Source organism: Nematocida parisii (assembly GCF_000250985.1).
Source record: "Nematocida parisii ERTm1 unplaced genomic scaffold supercont1.4, whole genome shotgun sequence".
Taxonomy (NCBI): Eukaryota; Fungi; Microsporidia; genus Nematocida; species Nematocida parisii.
Window position 1 is genome coordinate 412805 of NW_013524649.1, and position 19480 is coordinate 432284.

The following is a 19480-nucleotide window of genomic DNA, read 5'->3' on the forward strand; positions in this document are numbered from 1 at the left end:
TACTACTTATTACACATATACTACTACTTATTACACATAGCATACTATATACTATTACTTATTACACATAGTGTACTATCTCTTTATAATCCATAGAATCCTTTCTTATTTATGCCTGGTGGTGGTAATTCGTCATTGTCTGGTTCTTCTGGTTTATAAGGAATATTCTTAGTGAAGTACTCTGGTTGTACGTACATGTCCCCTTCTTCGTATATGTCTCCTGTGTGTGGTGCATCTCCTGCTGTATTTACTCTACTTACTTTTACTTCTGCTGTGTGTGTATTACTTATGATGTATTGTCCAGTAAGTTCTTTGTTTATTATTTTATTTATTTCTTTAAGGACAGCAGATTTATTCTCTTTATAAGCAGACTCAGTCACTTTTATTATTATCATAAAAAAATACACAATGTGTAATAAATAATAAAATATAATAGTAATAGAGTAATAAATAAAATATAATGGTAATAGAGTAATAAATAGAATATAATAGTAATAGAGTAATAAATAAAATATAATGGTAATAGAGTAATAAATAATATATAATAGTAATAGAGTAATAAATAGAATATAATGATAATAAGTAAAATATAATAGTAATAGAGTAATAAATAATATATAATAGTAATAGAGTAATAAATAGAATATAATAGGAATAGTGTAATAAGTAATATATAATGATAATATAGTAATAAGTTATGATAAACAGCATAATATAATGTATAGTGTAATAAGTTATAATAGTAATACTGTAATAAATAAAATATAATGATAATAGTGTAATAAGTATTATATAATATACATTGTGTAATAAGTTATAGTATAGAAATTTCGGGTTGTTTTATTTCATACATTGTTCATGCTGTGCGTGATTCGAATAATTCCATCTAAACAGGAATTTATCTTTTTACTCCAGTCCTCTACACTTTCTGATTTACCAGAACAGACTCTTGGTACAGCTGAAGAAGAATCTTCATCTACTGATATCTCCATAAGTTCCATTCCTGATGAAATTCTCTTTTTTTCTTTTTCTGATAGGAACCTCTCCGGCTGGTTCTTGCTGAACTCTACAATCCCGGCATTCTCAATTATCCTGCTGTGCACACTCCCCTTACGGATCATGTCCTCTAAAATTGAAAGAGCCGCTGACTCATCTAATGTAGAACTTCTTGCACTAAGCGTGGAAAGTAGTGATCCTAATGAAATTTTTGAAAAATATTTTGAAAAAACAAAAATATTGTAAATTACGCAAATTTTTTCAAAATCTAACTGAAATGCATGTAAAAATTGTAAATTGTACTTCTCACCCACTTGATACAGTAATTTCTGTAATAATTCTGGGTTAACCTGAATATTCTCAAGGAAATACTTCCCAAAAAGGACATCTTCCTCCTGAGCCATCTTGGAATTAACGGATAATCGGATTAAATAACGACTTTTTTCAAAATTTTCCTGAATGCTCAAAATTGAAAAAATAACCGTCAAAACAGGATACACAGAAGATACACGAGCACCCTCATCAACCACACGTAAAGCATTGCACACAGCAGCAGCAGATGAAGTGTCCCCAGACTGGACATGCAAGAAAAGCATCCGGCGCCAAAAGGGAACCGTATACCCACAGGCAATCAACTGCTTCCGGCTGATCTTTAGTGCAACCAGCCGGGCCCGGTGATAGTCCCTGGCTAACAGTGCCAGTCGCATCTGCTCTAATTGGTACGCAAGGACGTGCTCCTGGGGAAGGGACGAGAACGTCTCGGCATTTACGTTGTATATAAGTATAAATGCTTCATGGACGTACCCTGCACTTACGTACATCTGCTTAACAGAGTCCGTCAGGAACAGGCGTAAATCTTCCATCTCGATCGATCCTTCAACCACTTCAAGCACCGACAGTATAAACCTTAGAAATACCGAATCACCATCACTGCTTAGCTTGACCGTATCCGTACTCACTGGCCCACTCTCATTCACTGCCGATCCTGTGGCACTCTTAGACACTCGGTTACTTACTGAAGGATTCTCACGATCGGATCCTGGCGTGTCCTTAGGGTGTACACGGTCACTTTCTGTATGTTTATGGGTGGTCTTGCTTATACTTGTACTAGTAGGCTTATTTACTGTACTGCCCGTACGTGTACTTCGGGTTATATTCGGGTTATCCGTGGGTGGGGTGGTCTCTTCTTGGAGTATATCCGGTGTGATAGTATTTATATCTATATCCTGTGGAGTCCTGTACGAATTGTCCTGTACGCTTATGTTATACGCCTTCTCGTACTTCCTGTACGCATGGAGTATCATCTCCTGTAAGGATGCTTTAATTTGCCCTTTTTTCTTGCTCATTTCCCGTATGATTTTATATGCTTCCTCGGGCGTACTTGCAGTGTCTGCTAGTTTAATCAGGACAGATTTACTCCCTTCCTTGTCCGAATTCAGCCTGGCCCTCTTCTCCTCAGCGTATAAGTCCATAAATAAAGAAAAAATAAATGAAATATTTATGCATAATCGGACTAGCCCATAAATATCTAAGAATGGTAAAATCGGGTTATATCGGGTTATTTATTCCTGTGCCGTATTTTCACCCACAGCGAAAATCACTTTAACAAACGGAACGGGAAGGTCGTCCCCGTCCTCACCCTCCACGACCATGTCGATCCTGGCAGAGCGGACACCCACAGGAACACCCATCGGATAAAGAATCTCTGAAGGGGTTTTAGAAAGGTTCTCCTTGAACTTGGCTGCATTATAAAAGGAACAGTACAGGACAGTTAAGTCGCTCATTACAGTGTGTATATCTACACCCCACTCCGCCCCTAATTTATGCATTATCTCTGACAGGGGAATGTCCCGTACTTCCACTAAATCCCACGGACTCACGAATATTTCTTTATTTGGCAGGGCGACCTTCTCCTTATACGGAGGGATCGGCTCGCTCTGCATGAGCACAGAAAGTGCCAGGGACACGAAACTGTTCCTGAAAATAGAATCACCGGTGACTCACCCGCCGACTCACCGGGCGTACCCGTGGGTTTAGTGACTAAGTACTTTATCCCCTCAAGGACAGCCAGGCCAGAGACGACTGAAGTGGTCGTGGCAATTGCTGGGATGATCCGGCCGGATATTCTCTTCACTTCAAGGACATCTAATGAAGGTATCCCGTACACCCTGGCACGAATATTCGATGCGAATGCGACGTACTCCACGTGCGAATTAGTGGCCGAGTCCTTCTCAAACTCCTCCTCTGTGAGGGTGACGGTGGGTCTGTCTGAGTCCTGTGGTGGAGTGCGTGCGGTGGGGGACGTCTCTGGGTGCTGGTACATCTGCAGGGCATCGTCATAGGGTACGTCACCCGGTACACCGAGTGTGCGGCATATCAAGTAGTACGTGCTCCTTAAATACCCCGCGTGTAATGGATCAGTGAATGAAAGGGTCTCTGGGACTGGCATCCTCTTTGGAGGGACCCAGAAGGGCGTGCCCTCCTCAGTCACATGGTCCCTAGGGAAGGAGTCACAGAGTTTCTCAGGGCCCTCAGTGAACCGCTCCTGGAATAAGCGCACGGCTTCTTTTACTGCATCAGAAGGAGTCCGTGGGGCACTGAACAAAAGGGTCTGCATGGACTCTGCGAGGGGTTCTACACCGAGTGTACTAAGGGCCTCTTTGCCCTCAAGGATCCGCTCGTAGAAAAGTGCCTTAAAATCAGCAAGGGCCCATTCGACGCAGTGCACAGGGAGGTACGGGAAGTTCCTGATCGTACATAAAGGGATCGACTTCTCCTGTGGGTCATTACTATTACCGTAATGCTCTGTTATATACGGGATGATCGTCTGTGTGTGCCCCTTTGACCCAAGCGTACCTGCATCTATAACGGGCACTCTGTGGTACACTGCCCTGTTGTCCATGTACAGCCTGGCATCTACATTATCCAGGGCGTTCAGGACGAGGTCTATACGCCCGAAGAACTCATCATTAAAAAGGTGCTCGGCCTCCTTCCCCACACGGGTCGTGTACGCTTGTATGTTCTGAGGGGCACCTGGGTTCAGTGCGTCACCTTCCCGTGCAGCCACTACCGATTTCATTGCGGATATGTCATGGGCACGGAATAAGAACTGCCTGTTCAGGTTTGACTTCTCGATCGCATCCATGTCCGTAATGACACGTGTCCCCAATCGGCCCATGCCGAGCATCGAAATATTCTTAATGTGCTCACACCCGATCGCACCTGCCCCCACTATAAATACGCCGGCACTCTGTATCTTATACAGGGCCTCCTCGCCAAATATTTGTTCAAGTGGCGTATACCGCACGGACGGACTGTCCCCCACCGATCCACTTGATGGATTTACAGATTTATTATCCTGGGCACCTGTGCTTGTACGGTCCTCTCCGTGTGATGGCCCTTCACGTGGAGGACTCCTCCCCTTGTCCGATCCGGGCGTATTTGGTTTCCGCAGGGCATTCAGTAACTCCATGGCGTGGAAGTACATGAACTGATGGATTGGTGTGAATTTACCACTGCATGCTTTAAGCACTTCATGTGCAGCTATCCCACCGGCAACTGATGCAATTGGTGCTATTGTTATGGCAGGTGCCCTGAAGTACTCCTCTACCACAGGGATGTCTTCTATCTCCGTGGGGTGTGCCTGTAAGTACGCATCCATTCCCTGTGAGACATGCTCGTACATAAAACACTTGTGAAGTACACTCGCTTCCCTGCCTTCTGTTTGTATCACAGGGTGTGCGACGGAGTCCTTTAATGACTTGCATGAGATAACCTTCTTCTTCTTGATCTGGTCGAATGACATCCCGGACAAGTCCTCTCCTGAATACCCGCACAGTGAAAATGTGAATGCCTTTGTGTCGGTTACCGTATACCTGGCACTGACTGATTTTATTTCTATCTCATCCCCGTCCTCTAGGGAGTGCCTCTCCTCCTCTACTAGACTGACCATCCCAGTGGGTGTAACGCACTTAATGGTGCCTGTATAAGGTGCCTCCCCGTTCGTGTCAGAGGTAATGAACCCATCACCAAAGTCACAGAACACTTGGAAGAACAGTCCCCGGCACTGTACAGATATAAATGGAATGTTATGGACCCGGCACTGGTCGTTTATACGAACCTGGTCAGGTACTGATTTATCATTCACTACAACAGCACTGTACACCCGAATATCTTCAGGTACGCTTTCAAGTACTTCTATCTTTACGTGTGTGTTTAACTCCTTCAGCTTATACTCGGCACTTTTATCTATTCTGTCTCCTATGTCTGACTCAGTGCAGTAGAATAGCGTACTCAGGTGCTCTGCCTTTAATGCGACTGGGTCGTATATTGAGATGGTCTTTATCCCTGCCAGTGAGATGTTTTTGACTATCTCTAGGCCTGCATTGCATAGTCCCAGCACGAGTACGTGTGATGAAAGCATTCTCTTCATGGCTTCATTTCCCATTACGTATATTTGCCTTGAGTACAGGGATTCATCTACTTTTGGTGAGAATATTTTATCTCCTGGGCTTGTCTCTGCGTGTGTCTCCTTCATAAATAAAATAATAAAAAGTGGATTAATATATTTGAAATTAAAAATAATTCGGGTTATATCGGGTTATGATTATGTATATGTACTGGGGTTGAAGTTCGGGTTATGAGTACTTATAGTGTATAGTGTGATAATTAATAAATATAGTATAATGTGTAATATATTATGGATAAAAAATATTTAATATTATACGCATACTGTTTAAAATTAAATACACAATGGTTAGTAATAAATGTATATTTTATAAATAAATTGTACACTTTGTTTTATTTAATGCACATTGTGTAAATTATAACAATTAATGCACAAACCATCATAAATAGTATAAATTAAAGAGTGCAGAATATAATACACAAATACTTTATAATAATGTATGTATAACCCGAATAACCCGAAAATGTAAATTATAGCCAAATTTAATAACCCGATATAACCCGAAATATTTCTGTAATAATTTACTTCGCATATAAAAAAGTAATAAATTTTTTATGTATGAATGAGTGGTCATATACAGTAGATAAAGTGACTGCACAGAGTAAGACAAAAACATTGTCGGATATTGATAAGAAAGTAGTAAATATATCTAATCAGGTAGATAAGGAAGAAAATCAATCTAGCACAGTGGAGACAAACTACCCAGAACTATTCAAGGAAATAGAAAGTAGAAATGAAGGGCGTCACCCAGTTCTTGTTCCAATGCACTCTTCTTGGTTTAGCACAGAAGGGGTGCATCCAATTGAAAGAAGATTCTTTTCTGCCTTACTCACGGGGCAGGAAGAGGTACAGAAGTACATGTTCACTAGAAATACCATATTTAAACTGTACCAAAAGAATACATCAACATATTTAAGCATAACACAGTGCAGGAAGTGCGTATCTGAAGATATTTCCACTCTCATCAGGATATACTCATTCCTGGAGCACTGGGGACTGATAAACTATAAGGTGGGTGTAAAGAGAGACGTAACTAAAATGCTAGAAAAGATAAAGCATAAGGATCTGTTTAACATAGAAAAAGGAAGTGCTGCTATAAATACAACATTGCATACACTGGAACAGACAGAAGGTAAAATGAACAGTGCAGCAGATAATAGAGTTAACGAACAGATGAACAGCCAGATCCATGGCCAGATGTACTCTAAAGGCACAGAAGATAAGAAGTTTGTGACAGTTGGGGAATCCACTATTCCCACACCTGCTGGGTCTGCTAGTCTGCACAAAGGGCCCACTGATATGCTAAGAGACCTGTCTAAACACTTCAGTCTACAGACCAATGGAGTGACTCCGGTGCAAGTACCAGTTGAGATAGAATGCACATCTTGTGGAAAGAGTATGCACGTGCTCTCTGTGGATGAGAAAATATATTTCTCAGAAAAGGGGAAATTAATCCTCTGCCAGGAGTGCTTTAATCTGGGAAGGTATCCATCCGAGCAGGCATATTCTAGCTTTCACATATTAGAAGCGGGGCTGGTACGACAAATATGGACAGAAAAAGAGGAAATGCTCTTAGTGGAGGGCATTGAAATGTACAAAGATGACTGGAAGGCTGTCTCAGAGTACGTAAAGACAAAGACTCTGGAGCAGTGCGTACTCCACTTTTTAAAACTGGGCATACAAGATCCATTTCTAGAGATGGAAGCTATTTCCTTCAGCGAGTCTAAAATGCCATTTAATTATACACTTAACCCGGTTATGTCAACTGTTGCATTCCTTGCAAGTACTGTGCACCCGGGGGTGGCATCTGCTGCAGCCAAAGCAGCCATGCACGAAATACGCAGGCAGGCAGAAGAGAATAAAGACAGGCCGAATGATACATGGTTAAATGACAGATTAAATGAAATAGCTGCCATTGCACTGAGCTCATCTCTAGGGCGAGCACAGGAGCAGAAAGTGCTTGAGGAGGGAAAGAAAGAAAGGCTGCTAGAGCTTCTTGTAGAGAGTGAAATGAAGCGGATTGACTTAAAAGTGAATGAGTTCACTGATCTAGCACGTACTCTCAGAAAGGAAAGAGAAGACTTGGAGAAAATGCGAGAGACGTACAGAAAAGCACATGTTGAGACAAGAAAGGAAATAGCAGATATTGTTATAAAGGTTAAGAAAATATGTGACGAAACAGGAAAAAACTTCGAAGAGATTTTTTTTAAGGAGTAAAATAAACAGAAAAATAAACGGAAATTCGTTAAAAAGTTAATAATCCTTGCAGGGAATAAGTAAAAATAAACAATTCCTGAATTTATCATGATAATTATTTGGCTAATGATTTAATACACAGTGATAACCCGAAATGTGCACGTATACAGATTTAGTACAGACAAAATAGGCTTGTCAGGCAGATTATGCAATTTCATCGATCTGTGCCATGAAAGAGTTCGCTGAAAATATTTCAGTACTGCCGTATGTCACTTCTATCTTATGCGCTTTTCCGTATTCTAAAACTGCTGTGTACTCGTCATATGTGCCCCCGCCCAGGATGAATATGTTCAGAGAGGAGAAATCTTCTGTCTTCCCTGACCAAACTTCATCCACCCGTTTTATAATGCCATCTTTCTGCACACCAATCATTTTCTTTATGTTATGCAGGATCTTCTTTCTGGTGCTGTGCTGCACCGTGTTATTTTCTATGTACTTTAGTACTTTGCTGTTTTTAATCCTCTTCCCTGCAAGGGCTGAGACTTCTGCATAGTGCTTGTTGAACTTACTGAATACAACAGCACACAGTCTTATAAGATCATTTAACTCTACTTTATTGATGATCTCTTCTACCTCTGGCATATCCAGTGCATTGCCATCCTCAACTGCAAATAGCTCATCTAAGTGTTTCTGTTGTATGATTTTTATTGCATTCAGCACAATGTTCATGTGATTATAGAGCAACCGGTTCTTCCCCAGAAGGTCTGGCAGCTGGATAAGTGACCGTACCATATCGTCATTACCCGTCGCCATATTTATTGATGCACTCTGTGATAACTCTTTGTATGCCTGCAAATCCTCATTCACTCGATCTACTACTGTTGTAAATGGCTCGTGAATATTGTCGTTGTAGAGTGTATCATATCTGTTAAGATTGTACGTCTCTTTCTCTTTCTTCTCCTGTGGTTTGCTTATGGGATTGTGAATGACAAGCTTATTCAAAGAAAAGTCAAATATCTCATTTAGCATTGCACCGTACGTGTTTGTATGATAAAGAGGAGTGACCAAGTCTTCCCCCCGCGTGAGAATGACAAGAAGGGGTCTTTTCATTTTTTTTGGTTTATTAGGCCGCTGCTTCTCCATAACCTCTGAAATATCTGATAGCCTATCAAGTAGCTCAGAAGATACTTTCTTGGCTATCGGATGGTTATAAAACACAGCAGGCGCTAGCCCGTTCTTAAACACAGAAGAAAGACCCATCACAATCTTGTCAAAGTACTCTCCGTGCTCATTCATTACCTCCTCCTTTGACAGAGTTAGTGAATCATCTATTGAATTATTTGACAGTGCACGGTAGTGCTCTTCCATTGCCCTCTCGGCACAAGAATCCTTTCCAGTTGTAATGTACTTCTGTGCTAATTGCACGGTCTCAACAAATGACTTTGTCATATTCATTGTATAAATACTCTCATGAAGAAGTGAAATATTCGTAATTGCATCAGTAATTCTTACTATTCTACTGGCCTCTTTCAGTGCGGCTGCTTTAAAAGCTAAATCCTTCAATAAAGAAGTGCTAATTATTCCCGTAAAAAGTATTTCTATCTTGCTGTATAGCTGCATCTTTACATCTTCTAAGATCCTGCTTATGTTTTCTTCAGTTTCCTTTATTAAATACACAGCACGCGTCTCTAGATTCTGCTCACGAATGTCCTCCATCTTTAAACACTGCACAATACCCATTTCCATCAAGTCTGTCATTATGAATAAAGGAGAAATCACATCCTGCCCATCCTTGTCCAGTATTAGCACAGACCATTCAAATGACTCTCCCTTCAAAAGCCCCGATAGTTCTTGCGCCTGTCTCTCTCTAAGCATATACTTTTTAAAATATTTTGAATTTATTATTAGCCCGAAATAAATTATTTCCTAATAATAATCATCAGAACACATAAAAACACCCAGAAATAGCACCAGCAGTAAGACACATCGCACATGTGCGAATACCCCGAATTTAAATAGTAAAACTTTTTAGAATATGCAATAAATTTTATTAAAAGCCGTTATAACCCAGAATTTTTAAACCACCAAGAAATTCCTTTAATGGAATAACCTTAATAATTGAATTTATCGCATAATAAATTTAGATATAACAACTCTGTCCAGTTACTCATGCATTACTTGAATTTTCCATCAGATCTGTTTGTTTATTTTTCTATTCTTTTTTATTTTCATGCATGAACTTAAAGAGTGTCCACATTGGAAAGTATAAAATACTTGGGAAAATAGGTTCGGGCGCATTCGGGGATATTTATGAAGGAGAGTGCCAGGAGACGTATAAGAAAGTTGCTATAAAAATAGAAAAAAAGCCAGGATCATCTCAGCTCACATATGAAAAATGTATATATAAAATGCTCAAGACAGAGAATAACTATATTCCAACGATCTACCAATCTGGTGCACTAAACATGGGGGATTTAAAAAGATCTTTTCTTGTAATGGATTTATTGGGGCCTTCATTAGAATCTCTCTTTAACTACTGTGGAAGAAAGTTTAGTTTAAAGACGGTTCTTATGCTAGCAGAAATGCTAATAACCCGAGTTGAGTATCTTCATTATAAGCATATAGTGCATAGAGACATAAAACCAGACAATTTCTTATTTGGGGTAAGCAGCGGAAGTAAAAACATTGCAGAAGTTCTTGCTAAAAATGCCTTTTACATTCTAGATTTTGGCTTGGCGTATGTGTACCGTACGTCCAATTACACACACAAGCCAATGACTACAAAAAATAAGTTACTGGGCACTGTAAGATACGTCTCTTTAAATACGCATAATGGAATAAACCAAAGCAGGAGAGATGATTTAGAATCCCTTGCGTATATGCTGATATATTTTGTAAAAGGAAAACTTCCCTGGCAAAGTATTAAAGCAGAAACAAAAGAAATGCGATACAAGCTGATTGGTGAGATAAAAGCATCTACACCCATTAGTGAATTATGTGCTGGTATTGATCATTCATTCAGAGAATTTTTAGAGTACACTAGAAGACTTAAATATGATGAAATGCCTGACTATCTGTACATTAAGCGCATATTTGGTTCCGCAATGGTATATAATAACTTTATATATGATTTTAATTTTGATTGGTATATAAAGTATATAGAGACAAATGAACCTATAAAAAGATGTATGAAGAACACTAAGATTCAGCAGTAGAATAAATAATAGAAGGTAATCCCTTTACACTATTTTATGTATAATAACAAGTATTTCAGGGCATTCAAATGTAAAAATAACGATTTTTACTATAATTTCAAATCAGATTAATTCAAATTATTACAAAACCAAAAATACCAAATTCTGTTATAATTAGTCTATCAGATAGTATATAAGTAATATTAGGCAGTCTGTGCTAACTCTGCCATAATCAGTAAATGTAATAAGTCAACCAATCAGTTAGTTTATCTACTTAACCAATCAATTCTGTTACAATTAGTCTATTCGTCCATTATTCTGTTGACTCCTCTATAATTAGTCTATTGGTTATACTAAGTAATAGAATATTTATGTGGTATGCTCATTTTATTTTTTAGTTAAATGTGTGATAGACCAATTACTTCAGAGAAATTCAGTCTGACTGACTGTCTGTCATGTGCTGGATGTGTTTCTATCACAGAAGACACAGAAGATTATAAAGATACAATTGAGCTCATAAAAAAAGGAGGAGTAAATATTATTATAACGCCACAAGCAAAAATGTCTTTGTATACGGTTTATAATAAAACCAGCAAAAGAACATTCAGAGAATTTGAATATTCTCTTATAAAAGTGCTTAGTAGTAATAATAATAAAGTAATTGATAGTAGCATAGGCACTAAATTATTGCTAAAACAGGAAATAGATCTATTAAAAAGTAAAAATACTCTTATAAGTACAATATGCCCAGGCACTGTATTATACGTATATAATACACTGGATGGAATAGATGCAAATTTAAGTAATAATTTATCACCAGTAGAATTATCTGCTAAGTACATAAATGCATATAATAATAATGTAAATATATCTATAGTTATGTGTAAGGATAAGAGAGTAGAAGCCAAAAATAATTCTTGTATAAAATATTGCATTACAGCAAAAGAAATATATTCTTATTTTCTTAATACAACGGAATTATTCCAGCAGAATACTCCCCTGGATACTAATTCTAATGAAACCTCTGAAAATTTCAAATATTCAGAATTTGAATATAAGCATAGTATATCAAGAATATTAAATGGGTCTACATCTGGCGGTATATTTGAAGGTGTAACAGAATACTTATCCAGTCAATCAGGGCATAATACACAAATTATTAAGAAGAATCCTAAGCACATAGAATTATTACCAGGAGAAAAAAAAACACTTCAATTATTTGGTAGCAGTAGAATAATTTCATTCATTACAAAAATAAAAAAAGAAAGGGCGCTTCTATCAGAATATGCTTATATAGAAATGAACATGTGCCTAGGTGGGTGTTTATTCGGTCCATCACAGAGTGCAATTCCCGATTCTCAACTGTACACAGAATTAATACAAGATAGATTCTCACAAGAAAGTATAGAAATAAATACATTAGAAACAAGGCCCATTAGAAGGTTTTTTAAGTACAAGAAGCCAAAGGATAAAAAGAATTATTTAGTTGAGTGGTAAGAAAATACTTGTAATAAAATACTTTATGTGAATTTTTAATTATTTCCTTTATAGGGTGCTAATTTCAGTTAAATTTTAAATAACTACTACCTCTATAATCTAAATTTATTTTGAGCTCTGTCAAGATATATTACACAGTACCATATATATTACTAATACCCCCAATGGAATATAAATTAATAGCATATATAATGCCTATAGCGTATATAATACCTATCAAAGCCCCGTACATAATAATAGCCATCTCATATATAGTGAACGCTCGGGTTATATTTCTGTAATATGTATTATGAAGTATTTTACACATGTATATCCATATGGGTATGGGATGCAATGTCATTACTACATTCTTTAATATTGGATAATTCCCTATAAACTCGGATAGAATAGGCAGAATTTTTATAATTCCATTAAGTATACAACCCGGAATTACAAAAATACAGAAAAATATAGCCAACTGGTTCATAGTATAACTGTGATCACGATATTTAGCATGCACATCTATGGATAACACTGATATATAAAAACTATTAATAATATTTAAAACAATATATATCATGGGTGTAGCTATAATAATATAACTACCACTATATATCAATTTAAAACTGACTAACTTAGTAAATCTTCCTATATTATATGGGAAAAATTCAGAAGAAATTGTAGTAGCATATACGCCATAAAAAATGAATAATATTCCTGTGGCTAATAGTGAAAGTATTATAATAGATTTAACTATCTCAATAATATATTTGCGTAATTGATCGGGTGAAATAATTTCTTCTTCTTGCAGTTGTTCTTCTTCATTTTGATTTCTGACACACATACCTGTAATTCTTATAATACAATCTGTAATTTTGAACATATTATATTTTATAGCGCATATATCCTCCGCAGCCAATATTGGTTGTAGTATTCTATTATTCATTTATTTTTTACAAAAAAGTATTTCTTAAAACCAGTAAAAAAATCATTTTAGAAAAAAATGAAAAATGATTTAAAATCGGATTGGCTGATTGAATCAAAAGATTACTTTATTAAACTAATTATAAATATTAGGATCGAAATAGAATTGAACTAACCGAACTTTAAATTATTTTAGTTATTATTACTAGAACATGCTGCTTTTGGTGCATGTTCATACTCTATTTCTTGATTTATGTACTCCCACAGCGTATATCCAGCAAATGTGTTTTTGTTAATATAGTCCTTTTGCATAGTCTTTGCATCATTGTATTTAACTTTGCACAATCCGGATTTTTGGCTTTTATATGAAGTTATAGCATGGCCATCTCTGCATGATATGGTTATACTTGCTGAAATATCATCGTATGTGTAAGTTATTGTGAGATCCCCATAAATTTCAATGCTTGGAATGCTTGAAAATTGGTTTTCTATATTACTCAGTTTTACTGAAATATTTACTTTTTTTAGTGGAATTTTATTCTTGCTGTACTTTTGGTGACTGCAGTTAAAAAGAGGTATAAATATCCTTTCTATGTACTTTTCAAGTAAATCGTACAGATTTTGTAATATAGGCGGGGACTTTAGGCATTCTACGAACATAGCTATTTCTTTTAATTCTTTATTGCCACTCTTTGTTAGGTGTATAATGACACGAAGCATATTTAAGATCCCTAGTGAAATTCCGTATTTTCCTTCTTTTTTATACCAAATCCCTGCGTCATCTATATTCGAGACTATTTTTACCCAGTGGTTGAAGGCATTTGTCGCAGCCTTCTCTGAATCGCTTTCTAAATCGTCTTCAAGTATCGACTGCCTTATATCTTCACTGAAGTTTTCGCGCATAAAATCATTAGGAATCTCTGCTGTTCTATTACGTTCTGGATTTGCATTCCTATTATTGTTATCATTATTGCCTATTTCTTGCCATAAATGATCATCTGTGTTTGATGATAGTAAATTACTATTTGAAGGCAGTTCTGGTACAAGTTGCAAACCATTTTCACTCGGCTGGTTGTAATTAAAGAGTCTGACATTGTTAAATGCAGAAGGCCCTATATATTCTAAATCCCCATCTTCACTCATAGATGATACGTGTGAGTCTGTATAATCCTCGCTTGTACTATAATTTACTGATCCACTCGCATCCTCCACATCTTCTTTTTCATTTACTTTCTTGGGTGTGGTGTACACTTTAAAAAATGCCATAAGATCTGAATTGGCATTTTCAATATGGCTTATATCATATACCCCCGTGCGCACATCAAATGCAAAGCACAAAAACAGATTAAGCAGTGCAGACTCTATACAACTGTGTATTTTCTCTGGCCCTAATCTATTGTGCATGCTATTCCTCGAATTGGGTATCTGTATGCATGAAAATACACTTACGTCTCTCTTTGTTCTGAAAGGCAGTAACTGGACTCTGTGATTATCCAATAGAATTTCAAACTTACTAAGACAGATAAAATTATACATAACTTCCTGATAAGAATGAACTGTTACAAAACAATTGCTTAGCACTGTCATAATAACACTGTTATGTTTTTTAAATCAACAAGTTCAGAATTCTTTGCTATCTCAATAAGTATACAATAAACATTCCTGATGATTTTAAGGAGTTCTTCCCCACTGCTTATATAATTCCATATGTAATTCTGAATATGCCACCGTTGGCTGTTTATAAACTTGTTTATATCAAATGGTTCTGTTAACTGTGCGTTGGGCTTCTCCTCACCGTGCTGCTTTTCTCCTTGCATAAAAAATTTAATGTATTTAACTGCCCCTTTTTTGTACACAGCATTCCTTGCTTTTTTATTTGGATTTGTGTGTGCCACCGAAGATTGGACAATAGACATGTTAATTCTAAATATTATTTTTTTCTCTTCCATATTGTTAAATAAAACTAAATAGGAATCCTCATTTTCAAATCTTAATGGAATATCCAGCCCCTCTGACAATATTAGTAAAATAGCAATAATACTATAAGATATCTCATTTGTATTTTTATAATATTCTAAAAACTGTGTAAATGAGTTTATACTTAAATTATCTGGTGGTGGTACTACTTCTGTTGTTTTTACTCTCTCTGGTATATGCTTATTAGATGTTGTTTCTTGTGTATTATCAACTACGTCCATATCCGGCACCAAACAGTCTTCTACAGTACTCATTTTTCTATTCTCTTCTATTTTCTGAGTATTCACGGTTTCTATGCTTGATAATGCATTTTTATCCAATGGTCTTTTAAGTATATGTTTGTTCATATGCACTCCTAATAAACTTAATGGACCATCCGGATTTATCAATATCATCTTGCCATTCTGAAAGTGTTTAATTATAGTGCGCTGTACTTCATTTAATTCCTTCATAGATATATCACAGTGTACTTCTGAAATTATAAAAAATATAACTGCTGCATATGCCATATATAAGAATATTCTTGTTGTTTTAATACTTATCCTCATATATTTGCATATATTCACATATCTATATAACACTTGATTATTCTCTTTTAAATAAGAAATATCTCTACTCCCTCTACCGTTCTCTTTTATACTACTGTATCCGTTGTACATTTTCATAATTTTACATTTTTATTTTAACAATACATTATATACTTATATTAATTGAGTTATTTCGGGCATATTCTCATTTTATTCGTTTATTCTGTATATTGCCCCCTTCCAATATTATTGCACTTACTCCTTTATACTTAAATATAGCCCAATTTTTTAATTTTCTAAATATGCCGGGGGTATATCTTAATTTAGAACGTGCTAATAATAAATATTTTATGATCTTGTCATTTATTATAATAAATTAATAAAATGTCATAATTTTAAAACTATAAATACTGAAAATATTCAAAAATTTATATGCAGATAGAGAATAAAGAAAATAAAGTAAATCTGAATGATTCAGAAATAAAAACAGCAAAAGAAGAAAGTGTATTTAATGAAACACTTAATACTATTATTAAGTTAGAGAAATATGAAGTACTTTCAAAGAAAAATGAATGTATTCTTAAGAGTGATACACTATCTATACCAGAAGGAAAACTCATAGGGATTATTGGGGTGAATGAGCATGAGAAATTAAATTTAATGGATAGTTTAGCAGGAAAGTGTAAATCTGCGCATACAATATATGGGCATGTTTATACTAAAAACAAGGCGGGCGGTCTTTCTATGAGACGGTCTGGTGATTGGTTTAATAGAGTTAATTACATATCCCAGTCTGCAGTTGATTATGAAAATGTTCCTGCTAGGAGTATATTAGTTTCCATTGCAAAATGTAATGGCATGGCAGAAGCAGACGTAGACAATTATATGAATACATTTGGGATAGAAAGAGCAAAAAAGTGTTATTTTTAAGAATCTGTCACATGAAGAGAAGAAAATACTTTCAGTTATTGGGGGAATGCTTTCTATAAAAGAGATGAATATATGGGGAGAACCATTGAATGGACTTAATGCAGAATTAACTAGAAATATACTTTCTCATATAAAGAAATTTAGTAATACAAATGTAGTTGCATTAAACCATGTACCAAAAATACTACTGGATGTATTTGACTATGTTATTGTTATGTATAACTCTGCTATTATATATTCTGGCCCTGTGTCTGAAGCAGATGAGTATTTCGTGGAGATGGGCGTAGAGTTTCCTAAGGATGTTTTTTATGCCGACTATCTTATGCAGCTCATTGCAGGTAGAGTCACTAATGAAAAAGACAAAAATAATATTGCTGTGCTTAGAAAGATGTGGAATAAAATATCAAAAGTTCCACGCGGACCTAGAAGAAGTTCAAGCAGTAGTTGCTGGTTATCGCAGGCAAAAATATCCTTTACCCGTGTTAGAGAAATAATTGGCTTGTCTTTATACTCAAACAAACTATTTAGAGGGTCGTCTTTTCTGATTACTACGCTGCTTATAGTTGTTCTATGCAGTATTGTACTGTTTAATACATTTTATATACTGTGCGAGTATCTTGCAGCTGATTCTAATGGTTTAAATCCAAATTATAAATACGCAACGACACACATCACACTATTCTATCCGCACTTATTATACTGTTTCTTACAGGAAATAAAGGGAAAAATACATTATATCGATCAACAATATAATTATTTTTCATTAAAAAATATAAATAAGGTTAAAATAATCAGCACTTTAATAGGCAAAATGAATGAGTATTATAAAGTAATCAATAATATAAGTTGGGTCTCTATTCTTAGTCAGACATTTAATCTATTCTTCCTATTTGTTGGATCTCTAGTCTGTATGTGGTCTTCAAATGGATTCCATAGCCCTTCTTTCTACAAAACAAGCAAATTCAATATAAAAGAAAAACGCTTTACAGCGGGTGACTATACATGTGCGCTGATAATTAATTCATTGCTTCAAAAAACATTAGTACTTTGGAGTGTATCTATAATTGTATACTGGGGTCTTTACTTGACTGTAAATTGCAAAATAGTCGAATCAGCCACTAATTCTATTGGCCACCTTATTCCGATTACTTTATTACTATGCGCATCTTTCTTAATAGGTGTATATTCACTTTTAATAGAATTCGCTCCCATTCCAATACGATGGCTTACTTTCACCGGGGTACTATATGTATTAATTTGTCAATTACTTCCAGTATTATTAGTCGATTTTATTCTAATGGATGTTGATTCAGAATTTATCGGTCTATACACCCCATTTTCTCGCATAATAAGCATATTTTATTCAGAGTCAGAATATTCTGATAAAAAATCTATATTAAAAGCGTTTAATATATCACCTTCAGATGGTTATTATAATAGTCCACTCTTAGACTGGATTATCACAATATACAAAACTACTATGAGATATAACCCGAATTTCTTCTTCTCACATATGCTAGCTAAAATTTCTTATTACCTTGAAGATATAAAGGTAAATAAAGAAATAACCAATTCTGGATTCTCGTTTAATGAAAATGACCTGATATATGAAATAGCAAAATGTACCTGGGGTCGTGATAGTACTGATCTATTGGATCTGCCTACGGATGTGTTCAACATATTATTTAAATATAAATCTAATCGTAAAATGTATGGAGCCTTCGATTGTCATAAGGAATTAAATCGAATTCTAAAGAAATTGTGAATCCATTTGCCCAGTAGAAGTATTCAACCCGGAACATTCACTTGTTGATATGTCATTTTCACATATTTTATGGAGTGCTTTCTGTTTCTGGGCGGTTCCTACTAGTTTATTATTATTATTTATATTATATGCGTATAAGAAATTATTATTCAGAGTCAGAAATTAGAATTATCTGTTCTTTATAGATTATACTACATAATCTCTCAATACTATAAACTAGTAATAAACTTAATCTAATCTATATAATATTAATTATTAATAACCGTATGTTAATATTCTCTCTCCCCCTCTTCCCTGCCCTTTCATTCTACTCTTCTCTTCCTTTTTTCTATTTTTATTTCTATTGCATTCAATAATTAACTGATAGTTATACTATAAGCTGTTTTTCCTCTCTGTCTCTAAAGTGTAAACTGGATCTACTCGTGTAAACTGTGTCTTTATTTATTCTCCATCGTCCTTATATAGTTTCCCGGTGTTGTGGCATCAACTGCCACAGCTTAATTAAATCAGGGTCTGTCAAGAGACAGCCACACAGGGCCAATGGCACTCAAAGGCAATTATGGGATCTATATGTCCATGGAAACCACCACTGTATATTATTTATTGGTAATAGGGTAATAAATATTATTATTTATACATATACTCATATTTAATGCACACACACATACTTATAACATATTACACATTGTGCACTAATTACAATTATTTACACATTGTGTATTATATTTAATAAACCCCATTTTTATTTTTATTCTTAAATGGAGAAATGGATCCCCCCAAAAAGACTCACAGGATCTTCTGCTGCTCAACTGAATATTCTCTCTTCTTATCCTGTTAATATTTCTAATAATATTCATAATATAACGCATAATGTTCCATTAATTAACACAACAAGACATAATTTTATACCAAACATAAATTATAAAGCATTATTAGATAATGAAATAGTAGCAGAAATCTCTCACCTCATAAATAACTTAGAAGAAATAAAATGAATTTTATTATTCGGGTTATATCGGGTTATTAT

At 35.6% G+C, this 19480-nt stretch overlaps 13 protein-coding genes across 13 annotated transcripts; 6 read left to right on the top strand and 7 right to left on the bottom strand.

Annotated features, from left to right (window-relative positions):
- Positions 1-57: 57 nt before the first annotated feature.
- Positions 58-395, bottom strand: NEPG_01826 (uncharacterized protein; the record flags this gene model as incomplete). Its single annotated transcript, XM_013204200.1, has 1 exon — positions 58-395. The coding sequence occupies one exon, from the start codon at positions 393-395 to the stop codon at positions 84-86; it is 312 nt and encodes a 103-aa protein (XP_013059654.1). The 3' UTR covers positions 58-83.
- Positions 396-829: 434 nt separating this feature from the next.
- Positions 830-2468, bottom strand: NEPG_01827 (uncharacterized protein; the record flags this gene model as incomplete). The annotated part of the gene is made up of 1 exon (XM_013204201.1): positions 830-2468. The coding sequence occupies one exon, from the start codon at positions 2466-2468 to the stop codon at positions 846-848; it is 1623 nt and encodes a 540-aa protein (XP_013059655.1). The 3' UTR covers positions 830-845.
- A 79-nt stretch (positions 2469-2547) lies between these two features.
- On the bottom strand, positions 2548-5533 carry NEPG_01828 (uncharacterized protein; the record flags this gene model as incomplete). Its single annotated transcript, XM_013204202.1, has 1 exon — positions 2548-5533. The coding sequence occupies one exon, from the start codon at positions 5531-5533 to the stop codon at positions 2873-2875; it is 2661 nt and encodes an 886-aa protein (XP_013059656.1). The 3' UTR covers positions 2548-2872.
- A 489-nt stretch (positions 5534-6022) lies between these two features.
- Positions 6023-7704, top strand: NEPG_01829 (uncharacterized protein; the record flags this gene model as incomplete). Its single annotated transcript, XM_013204203.1, has 1 exon — positions 6023-7704. One exon carries the CDS (start codon positions 6023-6025, stop codon positions 7679-7681), a length of 1659 nt encoding a protein of 552 aa, XP_013059657.1. The 3' UTR covers positions 7682-7704.
- A 53-nt stretch (positions 7705-7757) lies between these two features.
- On the bottom strand, positions 7758-9535 carry NEPG_01830 (uncharacterized protein; the record flags this gene model as incomplete). Its single annotated transcript, XM_013204204.1, has 1 exon — positions 7758-9535. One exon carries the CDS (start codon positions 9533-9535, stop codon positions 7865-7867), a length of 1671 nt encoding a protein of 556 aa, XP_013059658.1. The 3' UTR covers positions 7758-7864.
- A 359-nt stretch (positions 9536-9894) lies between these two features.
- On the top strand, positions 9895-10890 carry NEPG_01831 (CK1/CK1 protein kinase; the record flags this gene model as incomplete). Its single annotated transcript, XM_013204205.1, has 1 exon — positions 9895-10890. One exon carries the CDS (start codon positions 9895-9897, stop codon positions 10873-10875), a length of 981 nt encoding a protein of 326 aa, XP_013059659.1. The 3' UTR covers positions 10876-10890.
- A 366-nt stretch (positions 10891-11256) lies between these two features.
- On the top strand, positions 11257-12351 carry NEPG_01832 (uncharacterized protein; the record flags this gene model as incomplete). Its single annotated transcript, XM_013204206.1, has 1 exon — positions 11257-12351. One exon carries the CDS (start codon positions 11257-11259, stop codon positions 12349-12351), a length of 1095 nt encoding a protein of 364 aa, XP_013059660.1.
- A 130-nt stretch (positions 12352-12481) lies between these two features.
- Positions 12482-13276, bottom strand: NEPG_01833 (uncharacterized protein; the record flags this gene model as incomplete). Its single annotated transcript, XM_013204207.1, has 1 exon — positions 12482-13276. The coding sequence occupies one exon, from the start codon at positions 13274-13276 to the stop codon at positions 12482-12484; it is 795 nt and encodes a 264-aa protein (XP_013059661.1).
- A 170-nt stretch (positions 13277-13446) lies between these two features.
- NEPG_01834 (uncharacterized protein) lies at positions 13447-14841 on the bottom strand (the record flags this gene model as incomplete). The annotated part of the gene is made up of 1 exon (XM_013204208.1): positions 13447-14841. One exon carries the CDS (start codon positions 14839-14841, stop codon positions 13447-13449), a length of 1395 nt encoding a protein of 464 aa, XP_013059662.1.
- On the bottom strand, positions 14838-15896 carry NEPG_01835 (uncharacterized protein; the record flags this gene model as incomplete). Its single annotated transcript, XM_013204209.1, has 1 exon — positions 14838-15896. One exon carries the CDS (start codon positions 15894-15896, stop codon positions 14838-14840), a length of 1059 nt encoding a protein of 352 aa, XP_013059663.1.
- Positions 15897-16190: 294 nt separating this feature from the next.
- On the top strand, positions 16191-16688 carry NEPG_01836 (uncharacterized protein; the record flags this gene model as incomplete). Its single annotated transcript, XM_013204210.1, has 1 exon — positions 16191-16688. The coding sequence occupies one exon, from the start codon at positions 16191-16193 to the stop codon at positions 16686-16688; it is 498 nt and encodes a 165-aa protein (XP_013059664.1).
- A 46-nt stretch (positions 16689-16734) lies between these two features.
- On the top strand, positions 16735-18681 carry NEPG_01837 (uncharacterized protein; the record flags this gene model as incomplete). Its single annotated transcript, XM_013204211.1, has 1 exon — positions 16735-18681. One exon carries the CDS (start codon positions 16735-16737, stop codon positions 18451-18453), a length of 1719 nt encoding a protein of 572 aa, XP_013059665.1. The 3' UTR covers positions 18454-18681.
- Positions 18682-19211: 530 nt separating this feature from the next.
- NEPG_01838 (uncharacterized protein) lies at positions 19212-19474 on the top strand (the record flags this gene model as incomplete). Its single annotated transcript, XM_013204212.1, has 1 exon — positions 19212-19474. The coding sequence occupies one exon, from the start codon at positions 19212-19214 to the stop codon at positions 19446-19448; it is 237 nt and encodes a 78-aa protein (XP_013059666.1). The 3' UTR covers positions 19449-19474.
- Positions 19475-19480: the final 6 nt, after the last annotated feature.